We start from the raw sequence: 16919 nt of genomic DNA, 5'->3' as shown, positions 1-16919 counted from the left end.
ATGCAGTGGCTAAAGCTGAAAGTGTCATGGCAGTAGTAAATTTACAGGAAAAAGCAAGTTGTATATTTGCCAATAATGAGATATAGAATTCTATAATAATATCTCAATAACTAGAAATTTAAATTATAATATATATTTATTTAACTCAATTGTATCAAGGTTCTGCCAAGCTAAAACCATCTACCCTCTCGTAAAAGTGTAACATTTCTGGTTGTAAATATTAAAAGAACAAACACATAACAGGAACATATGGAAAAGTTGGAATTGTGTAATCTGACAGTTAAACCATTGACAAAGTACAGGATTAAAGAAGAAAAACGCCAAGCAACCTGTAGTTGTTATGGTTCCCCTCCCATGCTACGTATTTAAACTGATTGCAAACAGTTCAACAACAAACCCAGGGACCGTAATCCGCTATCAGGCTTAATGCAGGGGAGAAACAGAAGATTCTCCCAAGCTCCAGAGGTTGAGGTGACAGGAGCCAAGAAGACCACAGGCAAATTGTGAAACCGATCTCAGACATTTTGACTTACACAAGAAGGCCATAGTGGTTATAGTGTTCGGAATGTTCCTTTAACAATTTGGCACTTAATAAAGGGACAATCAAAGAACCATTATCAGTGTCACTTTTTGTTTTTTTTAAAGCAATTTGGGATTAACTGTGCATCTCCAAGGCTCCCATGGTCAAGGCCCAAAGAGATATTGCTGAAAAGGAAACATCACTTCCATACTAGCAATATCAATTCCATTAATACTTGGACAAAACTGTTACTGAAGATGCAGAAGGATAATTTCTGCTTTAGTGATATTTCTAATGAGGGGGCAAACCACTTATTGTCAAATGATGTAAAAAGGGTTGAAAAACAACAATGAGATGGTGCCAGTATAACTACAACAGTGGGCTATAGTGGCTTTGGGTGCATAAATTGTCACTGCTCTGAAATGGAATGTGTCAAGATATATATGCCATTTTAGCAATCTGATAAATAAAGACCCTTCATTGATATGGAATGTCCTACTTATTTAGCATGGTTCTATAGAGATGCAAATGTGCCATTCACAGAACATTGCACACGGGCAGGCATATGGTTTTTATAGCCTAGATTGAGAGGATGGAATGACATACTTTGATAATTAAGGAGTTCAAGACATTACTCCAACTCAGTGTCTTGAGCATTTAGCATCAAGTAGAATCTTCAAAACTGCTGATGGACCATAAACCAATAAAAAGATAGGATTGTAAAAACTGGTCCGTAAGCAGTTAAACACACAATGTGGATTTTTAGAATATAGCGATATACAAATATAGCAACTGACATCACTGCCCATTATGAGAGCTGCACATCTAATGCTTGTGGTCTACCGAGGCTCTAAGCTGGTTAACAGAAAAAGGGCTCTCAAGCCTTGCCACTAATGGAAGCTCTGCGATCAGGGCAAGGGGAATCCAGAAGTCAGAAAATAAAACAAGTGCTCAATTCAAAATTTCGCCAACAGCCTGTTATTTATACGTTCCACAACATCCTACTGCCATTTTAGATCATTAGGGATTTCGACAGGCATTAAACAGCTTGATTGTAAGTCGTCACAGCTGCTGAGGGCTGATGAATATAATGAGCCTGAGAGAAGAAAGAGCCGCTCTGTACGCGTCAGGTCAGGGCCAACGAGCACTTGTATGAAAGTGGTGAGACCACATGTGGAGAACTGGCAGCCTTTTGCAGGAGCTAAAATTATGTTTGCTCTCCTACATATAAATTCATCTCACAGGCACACGCAGAAATAGGCTCTGCTTTTGATGCCGGCGCCAGTTATGCAGGAGGAGCAGGCCATGGCTCATGAGAGCAGACTAAATATAGGCTCCTGGCTGTAAGAGCAATTTCAGCTCTCCACAAAAGTCTTAACATTAATTTATCTTTGCTTTAAATGTAATGCATGCTGCCTTGTAAACAAGAATTGATAAGCTACACGGTTTCACCCTGTATCAGTAAAAACACTGCATTTTAGCCAGAAAACAAGTTGGGAATTTGTGTTGCTCTCTAGAACAAGTTTTTTGATAATTTAACTGCACAAAGACACAGCATGGACATCTGTACCAATACAGTGCACATTTCATTTTGTGGTCTTAACACAAGTACAAAGACTTCTCAGAGGAAGAACTTGGCAGGAGATTTGAGCTTTATATCTTGTATTCTGGATCAATGTCAGCACGAGTGAGGCGTATTTAAGCAAAATCATTTAACAGTTACAACACGCGAGAAAAGTTAACAAGATTTCAGCTGGACTTTAATTCCTAAAGCAGTTACTGCAGCTGTAAAATGACAAGTGCAGGTAGTGTCAGGGTCTGGGAGACAACAGCTATTTAAAACACATTCGAATTACAAGTTCACTGGCATCAAAAGAAAAGATTTCCTCAGTTCAATGGTTAAGGCTTTCGCTTAAATTTCTGGTAGAAATGTTTGCAGATAAAGAATAAAAAGATGAGCAATAAAGTTGTGTTTGCATGTGCAGACAAATGCATAAGATCCTGTATCTGATGTGTAATGGGAAACATAAAAGGTAAACATATACATAATGGTAATGTATAGAATAATGATATTGGATTGGAAATCAGACTAGAAGTGCTATTGCAAATGTAGAACATCCATTGGATACTTTGGCTGCACATGGTGATCTCATATACAAACTCTAAACACTGTAAAAGGCTTTCCAATGAGGGTTAGGGTGACGCTGGATGTCCTCATGTCGGGCCAGCATCCGTTAGGCGACCAAAAGTCACCTAACCACCCGGAAATCTCTCTGGTGGATGTCTGGTAGACTGCCACTAGAGGTGGAGTTAACCCTGCAAGGTAATTATTGCAGTTTATCAAAAACTGCAATAAATTACCTATGGAGGGTTAAGGGACCTGGGACACTGCACCCAAACCACTAAAATAAGCTTAAGTGGTCTGGGTGCCTGTAGTGTCCCTTTTAGATTTTGAGCACCTGAAGAATACTATGGGTGCCATTGATAGCTGGATTAGGTTTTTCTGATTTGGCAAGCACAGTAGAAAAACACATATGCACATATAATAACTCCTTAAGCACCAAATGTTACACTTTGATAACACAGTCCTTATGCTAGCATGAAATCCCTGTTTTTTTTGTAAGACTGCAAATTTTGAAATAAGGTCTTTAAAGAAGAATTTGTTATGACAGCAATAATTGCTCACATTTCTATGACAGCTCCTGGACACACAGCACACACTAAAAAGTGCATTGTGATGAACAAGGACAGACCTATGTGGAAACCTCCATTATGAAACAGGACTGCCTGCAACAGAGGACAGGGAAGCAATGTAACAATAACATTTAATCCCACCATCCCCTCATTTTGGAAGATATTTTCCCATATTAAAAAAAGTCATCAATCTCCTCTGGAAACAATGCTGATTGTTTAAATGATCAGGCAGAACCTGCAGGGCAACCACATTACTTGAGGAAAAAAATAAATATAAAATCAATACTTAGAAAGTAAAACCTGAATGTCATAACACCTTCAAGGACTTATTTGAAACCAATCTGACAATTAAATCTATTAAACCAAACAAGTTACAATATTTCTGTTTGCCTTTTGAATGTTTTTTTTTTTTTAACGTAAAGGTGCATTCTTGTGTAATAGGTTTACATTTAGATGAGAGCAAATAAAAGGATTCAGAATTACAAGATACAATTTTTTTTTAGATTCTAACAGATACCTACAATACCATAACTTGATTGATGGGGCTGATTGCAATTTGTTATGTGAAACCTATTTATTAAAAATGTTACGCTTTCTCAAAAAAATTAGTAATAAAGAGAATCTATATTCATGTAATACTCACTGACAGTATGAGGCGATATTTGAAGTTTGGAAACTCTTTGTCACATTTCTCACATCGGAAAAGTCCATTTTGCTGATCTATCACCTTCTTATTGCAGTCCTGTGAAGGGCAAGCCTGATACAGGCAATTCTCCTTTCGGAGATATACAATTGTGGCCACGCTGGTAAAATAGTCAGCCTGAAATTTAGAGAGAAGAAATGAATATTGCAAATGCCTCGGTCCTTGTGTATTATGTCATCTGTGTTGTCAGAGTTCCTGAAAATGTATCTACTACATTGAAATAAGAGGTTGGGTGTGTGTAATACACACATATATACATACATATACACACACATACATATACACATACATACACACACACACACGCCATTCCAACAACACAGAACAGTTAACCCTTCACCTTCACCCCTCCACACTCTCCTAGGTCCTAGCTGCCTTTATAATTTTCTCATCTATAACAAAACACTACTTTATGTTCTCTCTACTATTAGTCTGTTTCATCCTCACTTCTCTCATTACTAAAATCACTCTTTCAGATTACCTGTTCCTAGTGACACATTCTTAATTTCTCCTGGTTTACTACCCTCCTCTCTTTGTTCATCACATACACTATATTCATACCTATCCACCCTTTCCCCTCCAACTCCTTGTAAATCCCCAAAACATTTAAATCTTACTCCCACCTTCTCTTACTTTCTACACTTCTGCTCCTGGCAGCTGGCGATGTCTCTCCAAATCCTGGTCCTGCCTCTACCCACCTACCTTGAGTCCACCCTAGAAACCACTCCCCATCTTATATCCATCCCATGTAACCCTCCTTCCATTCTGCCCTCTGGAATGTACGCTCTGTGTGCAACATAACTAAATCTACTTCCATCCATTACTTTTTCATCTCACGCTCCCTTCACTTACTTGCTTTAACTGAAACTTGTCTCTCTCCATCTGACACAGCTGCCTCATTATCCTATGGTGGTCTACAGTTTACACACAATCTAAGACAGTCTGACAGTAAAGGTGGCGGTGTAGGGTTTCTCCTTTCACCTCACTGCTCCTTCAAAACTCTACCCAACTCCCCTTCCCTCTCTCCTCCTTCGAAATTCACTCTATTCGCTTATTCAAACCCTTCTCTGCTAACATTGCCATTATTTATCGCCCCCCTGGTTCCCCTCTCCTCTTCCTTGACCACTTTGCTACCTGGCCACCCTACTTTCTCTCCTCTAAAATACCATCCCTAATTCTTGGGGGACTTCAATATTCCCGTTAACCCACCTCTGACCTCAGCAGCCTCTAAACTACTTTCAATTATTTCCTCCCTTGGGATATCGCAGTGGGCTAGTTCTTCCACCCATGTAGCTGCCAATACCCTCTACTTTGTTTCCTCTTATGTAAGTACAGTGTCTAATATCTCCAACACTCCATTTCCTCTCTCTGACCAACACCTTATTTGCTCTCGAGAACCCCCTCACCCAACAACCTAAGCCTAACCCCCCCCCCCCCTCAACTCAAGAGGAACCTTCATTATATTGACTTAAAGCAGCTGTCAGCTGATATTGATTTGAAACTCCTATCCATCCCTTCACTCTCCTGTCCCTCACTGGCCATCTCCACATATAACACTACCCTCACCTCTGCCTTGAACGTTCCAAACATGCACCTCGAGGAGGAAATGCCCCCAATCGTGGCATAATAAATCAACACGCTACCTGCAAAGATGTTCCCATTGTGCTGAACGCTCCTGGAGGAGGTCTCGCACCCAGAGAGACTTTCTGCATTATAGATTCATATTGTGTTCATACAGTGCAGCCCTTGTTCTCGCCAAACAATCATACTGTCCACTGTCATTAGTTCATGCTCCGCAATCCCATGCGTCTGACACTTTTAACTCTTTTTCGCCCTGCTGTGAGCTTTGCATGCTACTTTACCGACAAGATTGAACAGAATAATTCTCCCCACCCTGCCTCTCTCTCTCAACCACAGGTACCATGCCTTTCCTACTCTTCAGACTTTCTCCCTGGCTACTGAACAAGAGGTGGCTGCGTTTCTCCTTTCCTCTCGCCCCACCACTTGCCCGCTTGATCCTGTCCCATCTCACCTTATCAGATCTCTCTTCCCTTGTCTTGTGCCTTTCATAGCACACCAACTACTCTCTCTTCTGACATTGTCCCTGCTGACCTTAAACATGCTACTGTAGTACCTATCCTGAAAAAACAATCCCTCGACCCATCCAACCCTTCTAACTATCGTCCCATATCCCTGCTCCCTTTTCTCTCAAAGCTTCTGGAAAGACTTGTCTTTACCCGTATGTCTCACTTCATCAATTCCAACTCTCTCCGCCCTCTCCACTCTACTGAGACTGCGTTTATCAAAGTCACTAATGACCTAATCGCAGCTAAATCTAAAGGCCACTACTCCATACTAATACTTCTTGACCTCTGTGCTGCCTTTGACACCATTGATCATGCTCTCCTTATTCAAACTCTTCAATCACTTGGTCTCTGTGACACTGTTCTCTCTTGGTTTTCCTCCTATCTCTCCCAACGCTTATTCAGTGTCTCCTTTTCTAATGATACCTCCGATCCCTGCTGCCGCCAGATTGATTTTCCTCTCTAGTCGATCCTCTCACTCCTCACCCCTCAGTCCTTACATTGGCTTCCTATATCCTATAGGAGTCATTTCAAAATGCTAACCCAGACCTATAAAACATTGACCAATTCCAGCCCCTCATATCTCTTCAAAGATCTATAGGTATGCCCCTTTTAGGTCTCTCCGCTCTGCCCGTGACCTTCTCCTGTCCACTACTCGAACCCATACAGCCAACTCACGCTTGTAGGACTTCTTGCGGGCGGGGCTCCCTTCCTATGGAACAGCCTGCCTACCGCCATCACGCTCTCCCCTAGTCTTCAATCCTTTAAGAAGTGCCTTAAAACCCATCTTTTTAGGAAAGCTTATGGCCTCCCAGAGTAACCCTCTACCTCACATACCTGTCTCTTGTTCTCTCCTGAAGGGCAGCACTCTACTCTCTCCACCAGCTCTGCTTCACTCCCACCTATTTTGATTGCTATTCCCAGTCCTATTGTGTTTTACACCCCCACCTCCTAGACTAAGCTTGTTTGATCAGGGTCCTCTTCAACCTATCGTCCCTGTAAGTTTTCTTGTAATTGTCCTATTTATAGCTAAATCTCCCCTCTTATAATATTGTAAAACGCTACGGAATCTGTTGGCGCTATATAAATGGCAATAATAATATTATATACACACACACATGTGTGTGGGTGAGTGCACATGTAAAACTTGCACAGACGACAAATATCAACCCTTTCATTAACACTAACCTAACATACATAAGTGAAATCCCTGTGCATTTATAAACCCCTTGAACACCAGCCTTTGTTTTTGATGTCTCCAGAACACCTCAATGGCATTTTCCTACATGACACAATAAATCAGTGTGTGTATATATTTATACACACACTATATATATATATATATATATATATATATATATATACACACACACACACACACACACACACACAAACAAAAGGTCAAGAGTAACTTGATGCTCGTAAACTTGTTTATTTCCTGGCCCATGTACTAACTCCAGACGCTGCTCCTGGGCTCCATTAACTCAAATGAACTACCAGAGCAGACCATTTCTCAGAAGCTAATTGCATCACTTTCTCAGGCTGAACAGTGTCTGCAAGCAAAAGCTGAATGGATTTGGTTCCCCTTCCTGTTGCTCTGGAGGAGAATATTTCATGCTCTTGCACTCAATTACTAAAGTTAAATTTTACCTAAGGAACTCTTGCAATGACCGTATCAAAGCTATTTTGCTTATTTTAAGTGTGCAGCAAACTGAATCCAAATACAAGCGTTAAACACACAATTCATACATTCTACATAGAAAAATCATGTATTACTGAAACAATCATACTTTGTCACTATGGCCCAGATTTTCATTCTTTGCTTCCAATAAAGACTTCCAATTTGTGTTTCCACCACCCATTCCACCGCCTCTTGATTCAGATATGGATGTGCCTTCCAAAACCTGTCCCTCGGAATCAAACCTTTGGAAAAGAAAGATGTTCAGATTTGTTAAATTCCAAAGTCTAAGGTGCAAATGGGACCACACGTATTTTGTCCTGGTGAGATGCCATCCATATTTATTAAAGAAATAGAATTACAAATAATTATTTAGTAGTATTCATAGGATGCAGTCTTCTTCATTGCATCAATAAACCATCAAACGGCTATTGAATGGATACATATTTCAGAGGGAACACATTGTTTTAGGTAAAATCTTAAAGAGATTATATGGAAGGGCATATGTAATTAAAACATTACAAAAACCCTCAAACAAAAATATTTTATTGCAATATTAAAGTTTATATTACAAAATAAGAACTGGAAAGGCTAGTCCCCGGTACTTTTATTTTTAACGTATACTCAATCAGGGAGCGACAACAGAGGAAATGCAAGCGACTGACATGACCTCAAGCCAAGAAACCACCCTGCATTATATTGTTATTGTGACCCAACTCCCCTTGCTGCCTTCAAAAAAAAAAAAATAGGAAGGAAAAAATATGGAAAATTTGGAGTTTAAAATTGACAATTTACATTAAAACAACAGAGATAAGAGGAATCCATTTTTATTTTTTTAATAAACCATTTCCCCTAGATAGAGTATCTGTCATCACAAGACACACAATTATTGAGGAAAATAAAGATTAATGGACAATTTAACTTATGTGATGAAAAGTTATATTGCGTATGAAAAAAAAAAAGATATATAAAAAATATGCTTACAGAATGTACAGGACATAAAAAAATAAAAAAAAAATCATACAGGTTCATTTGTATGTTTCTACAAAAACTATAAAAAATAAAAAACCTGTATTATAGTTTTCAGTTTTGCGTACTGTAGAACTATTTTATATTGTCCTTTTTAAGAAACAGAGATGTGTCTCCAAGACGCTAGGCATAGGAATCCATGTACATTGCAGAGACTAGCATAGTACCAGTCAGGGACTTCTGCAAACAGTAATCTATGCTTCTGTTCTGAGCTCCTTATATGCAAGACTTGCAATTTTACCTTCAACTGGGTTTTGATGTTTTGGCTCTGGGAAATCATTAACAGCTGCAGTTCCTCCAACACCAAATGGGTTAAAACTACAGCATTTAAATGATTCAGCATTGACATAGCGCCCACTAGTGTTTCAGTTTAAAAAACAATTTCTAAGGAAGGTTTGTAAAAGTGTAGAACTTTGGAAAGGCTGCTACTTCTAAACAAAACATTTATTTGCCCATATCCTACCATCCTCGGAGTTTGAATGCTTCAGGAATATCTGGATTTATCATTAGAGTGCTGGATGACAAAACAGACAAAGATCGACCGCCAAAGTCAGAAAGACGGGCTCCTTTAATAGCCACAACAGGCTGTCTGGAGCCATCAAATTTATCTGCCTGAAACAAAGAAAAATAAACATAATTTTTAATTAAAAGTCTTGCAGAAAACTAGCAAGGGAGCAACATTTCTAGAAGTAAATGCTAATTTCTGCAATACCAAGTCTTGCACAAAACATAACCAACGATAAAGCAAAACAAAGCAAATAATACTAATAATGAACAGTCACACAAAGGGCTTGCATTTCTGTTGATCCTCGCAGATCTCAACTAGTTTTAGTTAATCTGGTGGCAAATCCAAATCCTAGCCAGCTCCAGTCTCCAACAGAAATCTGACAACGCCAGAAGATAATTTTGGCCTTGTTTGGGTCTTACCATTGAGGTATAGATGTTACCCCTTTACACACAGTCTAGCATGGAATTTCAAATCTAGATTGCCCTTTAACCTTTGGGGGACCCTAGGCGATATGCAAACAGTTCAACAGCTAGTTTTAGCTGAACCTGTGCCATTATAGACAGTACCTTGAGATGAGAGTGGGAGCAAGCTATGTAAATTGACTGTGCTCAGTATTTTCTGGGGTTCAGTTTTGACATTTCCCATTATGATCGCACGGTAATCAGGTTACCTGCGAATCTTGGAAAACACAGCGTACACGAGTTGCAATATAAAAAAGCTAAACTTCCTTGCTTGCTTTCATATTATTACTTTAGCTTTCATAGTGAAGTTTTAAGGAAAGATGCAGGAGGGAAGATTTGTTTTTATTTTACACACAATATGCTTTAGTGGATAAGTGACAGAAAGCTAAATCTACAGATTGCAACATGACTATTATTGAAAAGCATGCCACAAGCCTCCCACAGGTTTTTGGAATATGTTTCAACCTCCAGAGAGTGATAATTAGGAGGATGCCAATTGTGGCATTAGCACAATGTGTAATTTTCTCACAGACCAAAAGTGTTTGTACATCGGAGCACAGAAAATTGTAGACTCGGGAATACACTGGTATAATGGCAATCAAGAAAGGTTTCCACTAAACGGTGTATAACATGGATCGAAAAATTAAAGAGCACATAGCAAGTTATTTAATTTTGATTAATACTTTCTAGTAGGACAATGACTATAACTAGCCTTTGTAAACACTGGCAGCACCAACTACTACAATATTTTAAAACATCCTTACATCTTCGCCCCACAGAGTCGTTGAAACCAATTTGCCCGAGGTGTCCATTAGATGAATGGTCCGCTTGGATACTTCTCTGTTGTTTGACTTTATTGTAACCTTCGTTACATCATCGAAGCTCTTACAAATTCCAATTACATCTGCAGATTTGATAAACATTAAAAGAAAGACAATGATTATGAAATCCTATGAATTAAAATTCGATACACGGTTGATCCAATGTTGAACAAAATACTTGCCTAGCAGAGTGTCTTTATTCTTGCTTTCCAGGTCTCCAATAGGTACAAATTCAAACTGCACCGTCGGAACATCAGAAGAGTCCTCACAGGGAATAACAGAGGTCTCATTGTTGAACGTCATCTCATAGTCGTTTTTTACAGATGTATACTGTTTGTTGGCAATCTTTAGAGTTCCTTTAGAGAAGTAATATACCTAAAACAGAGGATATTAAGGTATTGTATTGTTCACAGAGCGTAAACGAAAATTTTATTTTTACATTTTTTTGTATTAATAGCCACCTTGTTCAATTCTAGGAGGGAGAAAAACTTGTCCACTTGTTCATTGAAACCAGTAGCACGGATCTCACCCTGTATTAAATAAATACACACACACAAAAGTTAGATCAGCATATTCACTAACTATGCTTAAAATCAAAGTACAAATGTGAACATTTATCAAATTTGAGTGTGCAGCGAAAAACCCTTTCAGTGCCATGGAGTGGCTAAAAGCTTTAAATCTGTCATAGAGCCTTGTTGTCCAATGTTATAGGATAGGGATAAGGCTACCCCAGATGTACAATAAGGACAGGGACTAATGATTTAGAAATTGGATAGACTAGATGAGCTGAATGGTTCTTATTGCCGTTACATTCTCTATTTCTATGTTATAGACTATTTAACGGACCAAAAAAAAAAACAAAGTTTAATAGAGACACTGTCGGCACCATAACCACCTCAACTAATTGAAGTGGTTATGGTCTCTGAAGACCATTGGCACATGGTCCCAAATCACCGCTAAACTGTTTGCTAACCATTTAGTAGAGATGGTCTGTCCATAGTGGCAACCTGCAGCACGGCCTCCAATGATGAAATGGCTATGCTCTGCTACATGACACACTGTGGGTAGAGGGCAGTGACTGGCTGAGAGTATTGGCTGGGGGCTGGTATGGACTAGTATGGTATGAAGCAGAAGCCTAGCTCCCACTTCTGCCATATCATAACTGGAGGCTGGGTTACTAGGGAGTAGACATATCGGCTACATGGGAAACCTTTTAGCATGATGAAGGATCGGGCGACAGACCCCAGGCACCATAATGACTTCAAATCCTTTCAAGTGGTTGTGGTGCCTAGAGTGTCTTTTTTTTGTAAATATAATTTTTATTTCCAGGATATAGGAGGGAAATAGGGTCATTTCTGCATAGACTCGCAGGTCTGTGTAATTTTCAACAACATGTTAACATAGAACGGGCACGCAGGCCCAACAAGGCTGTCGGACACGCAGGTCCCAGATATCAACAGCAATAAGAGCTCATGAAGGTGAGTCCCCCCCTCCCTCCCCCAAACTCTTCCCGTTTGTCTCTTGCATTGTGGTCATCCGAAGAGGGGTAACCACCCTTGGCTAAGCTGTTGTCCCCTCAGGTTAAGACAAGATCCCTCTAGTTGGCTACCTCTAAGGTGTCTAATGAAGAGTTCTCTATTACCTCCCTTGTGTCCCTTGCGAGAGCTTTTTGTGATCTGCCTGTGCGAGAGGGATGAGTACCTGATCTGTTAATTTGCATTTGTGGGGGTTCGCGTCTGTGGAGGTTCCCTATTGACAGCTTACTATGACAGTGGAATGCCATTTTGTAGGGAGGTAAACATGTAAGGGTTCCTTTCCAGTGCCTTTATGTCGTCGTGACCTTTGGGTAGCATTTCTCGTTTGTGACTCTCGGGTAGTGGGGAAGGGAGAGGGTTAGGAAAGTGAAGGGAAGGAGGAGGAGGGTCTGTCCGTCGTCCCCTAAATCATTTAGGCAGAGTATAGTCCTATATTTAGTTTTGTAGCATCGTCAGGAAGTCCTGTTTCGTCGTAGTCAGTATCCAGTGAGTCCAAGTATGTCTGACGCTGTTTTTCAGTTGCTAACATGGAGAGCTCCTCCACCGCTCTCAGCTCCTCCATGTGGGTGAACCATTTGAGAAGGGAAGGAGTCTCACTCTTTTTCCAGTATTGTGGTATAGTTTGCTTGCCCATGTTTAGGATGCGGATTGTAAGCGATTTTTTGTACCTAGAAATCGGTATAGTCGTGTGGTGGAGCAGCATTGCTGCAGGTTCTAGTGGTGGTGGGTTGTCAGAGAAGCGGGATGTGATTGTGTGTATCTTCCTCCAGAATGGTTGGATGAGTTCGCAAGCCCACCATATATGTATGGGTGTACCCGGTGCATTTGTGCATCTCCAGCATATGTTGGTCCCATGGGCATGTATGTATTGAGTTGTGTCTGGGGTGCAGTACCATTGCGTGAGTATCTTATAAGCTATCTCCTGGCTCTTACTAAATATGGAGCAGTGGTGTGTGATCTCACATATCTTTTCCCATTCCCTTGCGCTGAATGTATGGTCAAGGGCCTCCTCCCATTTACCCATAAAACGTGGTGTGGCCGTGGGTGTGTGTGTTTGAAGGAGGGTGTAAAGCTGCGAGATACCATGTGGTAATGGGTCAGGGTCTACACAGAGTTGTTCAAAGGTAGTGAGTCCCCTCGTGAGGGCTACTGCCCGTGGTAGGGTTTTGGTGTAGCTCACTAGTTGTGCGTATCGGAAGTGGGTCGTGAACGGCTGGTTAGGGTCACCACACAAGTCAGTTAAGGACCTCAACCCCTGACCGGAGCACACGTCTCAGCCTCGGCATTGGGCATTGCACCAGGGCCCTCAGTGCCCTAGGGTCCTTGCCTGGTGGGAAGCCTGGATTGTGTGTGAGGGGGAGCAGTGGGGACGGGTATGTGGAGAGTGTGTGTCTACCGACACTCCCTCTCCATACCTTCAGCGTCGCTTTCGTGTATGTGGAGTAGTGCGTTTCCTTTCCGTCGGTCCCCCCGGGGAGCCACGGGATGAGGGCGGCTGGGATCCCAGCCAACCCCTCCTCCGCCTGTTTCCATAATTTACTGACCCCAGTTTTAGACCACTCCACTACCCGTTGCAGATGGCATGCCTTGTAGTATTGCCGGAAATCGGGTAGGGCTAGGCCCCCTTTGTTCCTAGGTTGGGTAAGTAGTGCGTATTTTAGTCTGGGTCTCCTCCCGTCCCACACAAAGGCTCCCATCGCTTGTCGAAGTGTGGTAAAAAATGAGGTGGGGATCGAGATGGGCAGAGCCTGAAAGAGGTAGAGTAATCTCGGTAGCAAGTTCATTTTAATTACTTGGATTCTGCCCAGCCAGGAGATGTGCGGTAGGGCCCACTCCCTCATGTCTGCTTGGAATCTAGTCAGTATCGGGGCAAAATTTGCTGTAAAGAGCTCCGATTCCCTAACCGTCAGCCAGGTGCCGAGGTAGTGGATTTTATCAGCGGCCCACTGGAACGCGAAGCTGCGTTGGAGCTGCGTCGTTCTCCTTGTGGGTACGCTGACATTTAAAACATATGACTTGGAGAAGTTGATCTTGTACCCCGATAACCTGCCGAAGGTCTGGAATTCCTGCACTAGATTGGGGAGGGAGATCTCTGGGTGTGTTATAAAGAATAGGAGGTCATCTGCGTACGCGGCAAGCTTATGGTGTGTATCTCCTATGTGTACTCCCTTGATGTCTGGGTGGTGGCGGATAGTAGAGAGCAGGGGTTCCAGGGCCAGGACAAACAGCAACGGAGATAGGGGACACCCCTGTCTCGTTCCATTGTGAATTGGGAACGCCTCGGTGGGCGCCCCATTGATCAGGACGTGTGCTGTCGGATGAGTGTACAGGGCCTTGATCCATCCCTGCAGGTACGGCCCCACACCCAAGTGTGACAGTGTCTGGAACATATACGTCCAGCAGACCCTATCAAAGGCCTTCTCCGCATCCGTGGACAGCAGGAGAAGGCCCGTGTCAACCCCTGGTTTTTTGTGCATTATAGTAAGGGCCCTTATGGTGTCATCCCTGGCTTCCCTGCCCATCACAAACCCCACCTGGTCCGGATGGACCAGAGAGGGTACGTGCACCTGGAGTCGGGTCGCCAGGACCTTCGCTAGCAGTTTGATGTCGTTATTTATAAGGGATATGGGCCGATAACTCCCGCAGTGCTCCCGGTCCTTACCCTCTTTCGGGATTATAGTGATGTGTGTCATGAGCGCTTGTGGGGGCAGTTCGTGTCCCTCCCTGATGGCATTGAACATGTCTAGGAGTGGGGGGTATAGGGTCTTGGCATAGCTTTTGTAATATTTGATGGGCAGGCCGTCTGGACCCGGTGTCTTGCCCGGTTTCATGGATTTAATAGCTAGCGCTAGTTCCCCCATAGATATAGGTTCATCCAGCTGGTCGGCCGTGGCTGCCGTCAGAGAAGGGAGCGTATGGGTCTTTAGGTAGTCATCTATTGAGGTCTTGAGTGAGCATGACTGGGCGTCGGTGTGGGGGCGTGGGAGGGAGTACAACCCTGCGTAATATGTGCGGATGATTTCCTGGATCTTGGCCGGGTGTCTGTGTAGGACCCCCGCCTTGTCTCGGATCCTGTCTATGTACGTGTCGTGGCGCCTTTTGGCTAGCATGCGCGCTAGAAGTTTCCCACTTTTGTTCCCATGGATCGCGAAGAAAGCCCTATTTCGCAGAGCGTCCCTTTGATGAGTGGAGTGAATGAGTGTAGTTAGTTCCCTACGCAAGCTGAGGAGAGTGGCCTGGTGTGTGGGGAGTTGGTGTTGTTTGTTAAGTGTGTCTGCCTGTGCTATGTCCGATAGTAATTTAGCCATGCGGGCTTCCCTCTGTTTTTTCAGGAGCGCACTTTTTTGGATCGAGTGGCCTCTTATGACACTCTTATGTGCCTCCCAGCGTATGGTGGGGGAGGTCTGTTCGCAGGTGTTATAGGCGAAATATTCCCTTAGTGTCTCCCCTATGTCCGAGGTGATCGTAGGGTTTGTAAGCAATGATTCATTCAACCTCCACTTGGAGATCTTGGGCCTGTGGAGGGGGGATTGTAATTTGATGATCACTGGGGCGTGGTCCGACCACGTCACAGTGCCTTGGTCAGCCTGTAAGACTAGCGGTATGTGGTAGCTGGGGACTAGTAGATAATCTATGCGGGTGTAGGAGTTATGAGGGTGGGAATAAAAGGTGAAATCCTTTTCGTCGGGGTGGAAGGCTCTCCAACAGTCTACTAGCTTAGTCCCGGCCAGAAGAGTTTTAATGGCTGTAAGGTATTGTGAGGGGATGTGTGTGTGGCCCGAGGAGGAGTCCCACTTGGGGTCTAACGCTACATTTAGATCCCCTCCCACTATTAGTATGCCTTCCTGGAAGCCCGCCAGTGTGCGGAGCGTCTTAGCCAAGAATTTATATTGCCCCTGGTTAGGGGCATAGAGGTTGGCTAAAGTATACATAGTACCTGCGATCGTCCCCTTGAGGAACAGGAAGCGGCCCTCCGGGTCCGTCAGGACCCCAGTTTCTATAAATGGGAGGTGTCTATGCAGGAGTATTGCCGCGCCCCGGGATTTACCTCCCTGGAAGTCACTATAGTACCCCCTGGGGTAGTGGTGGTTCGTCAACGTGGGTCGTGAGCCTGCCCTAAAATGGGTCTCTTGCAAAAACACTATGGATGCTCGTGCTGTCCTAAAGTCCTTATGAGCTCCAGCCCTTTTTTCTGGCGTGTTTAGTCCCCTAGTGTTCAATGTGAAAATGGTGAGTGGGGCCGGTATTAGAGACATACTGGGTGTGTGTCAGTTGCTCACAGGTGATACAGTCACTTCTGTCCGGTCGTCAGGTATAGCGAGTACTGGATAGGGTAACTTGGGGAAAACCGGGAAGGTCAGAGGGTGAGAGGGGAAGGAACGTACCCACTGGGTCTAGGAACTGGGTACGGATGTGTAACACTATGTACTACGAAAAATGGAGTTGAGCGTTGGAGGGCAGCAATCACCCCCCCCTCCCGTAGGTAGGAGGGGTGCACCGCACACCTAGGGTTAGAACGCTCCAACCAGTAGGGTAGCAAAGGAGTCCAAGAAGCCCCAAGTGGGCAGAACCCAGCGGGCCCAGGACGCTCCCAGAAAGATCGTCACGTGCCTCTGCGAGCCCCCGGAGTTCCGCCCAGTCAGGACATCCCGTCTCCCCGCCTCTTGGCTCACTACGCAGGGAGTGTAGCCTATGAAGTACCTCTATAAGCAAATGTTTGCAGGGTCTGTGTCATGACCGCAGTTCGTGGACTGATCGGCCCACCGATGTATCATGGTGTCCTTCATCTAATTGTGCCTCGCCCGCCACCCCCCCGGTTACTGAATGATTCCCAATTATCTAGGGTCAAAGAAAACCACTTAGCTTAGAGTAGTGAGAGTTTTGCC

General features: G+C 43.3%; 1 protein-coding gene across 1 annotated transcript in view; it reads right to left on the bottom strand.

Annotated features, from left to right (window-relative positions):
• The window catches only part of RPA1 (replication protein A1), a 70485-nt gene that overhangs the window by 10172 nt on the left and 43394 nt on the right, over positions 1-16919 (bottom strand). Inside the window, exons 9-14 of the mRNA XM_063449938.1 lie at positions 10960-11028; positions 10681-10873; positions 10442-10581; positions 9172-9320; positions 7792-7924; positions 3858-4034 (exon numbers count right to left, since the gene is read on the bottom strand). Coding sequence (XP_063306008.1) covers positions 3858-4034; positions 7792-7924; positions 9172-9320; positions 10442-10581; positions 10681-10873; positions 10960-11028 — 861 coding nt within the window. The remainder of the gene's footprint in view (positions 1-3857; positions 4035-7791; positions 7925-9171; positions 9321-10441; positions 10582-10680; positions 10874-10959; positions 11029-16919) is intronic.

Source organism: Pelobates fuscus, chromosome 1 (genome assembly GCF_036172605.1).
Source record: "Pelobates fuscus isolate aPelFus1 chromosome 1, aPelFus1.pri, whole genome shotgun sequence".
Lineage (NCBI taxonomy): Eukaryota > Metazoa > Chordata > Amphibia > Anura > Pelobatidae > Pelobates > Pelobates fuscus.
This window is presented reverse-complemented; position numbering and strand designations above follow the sequence as displayed.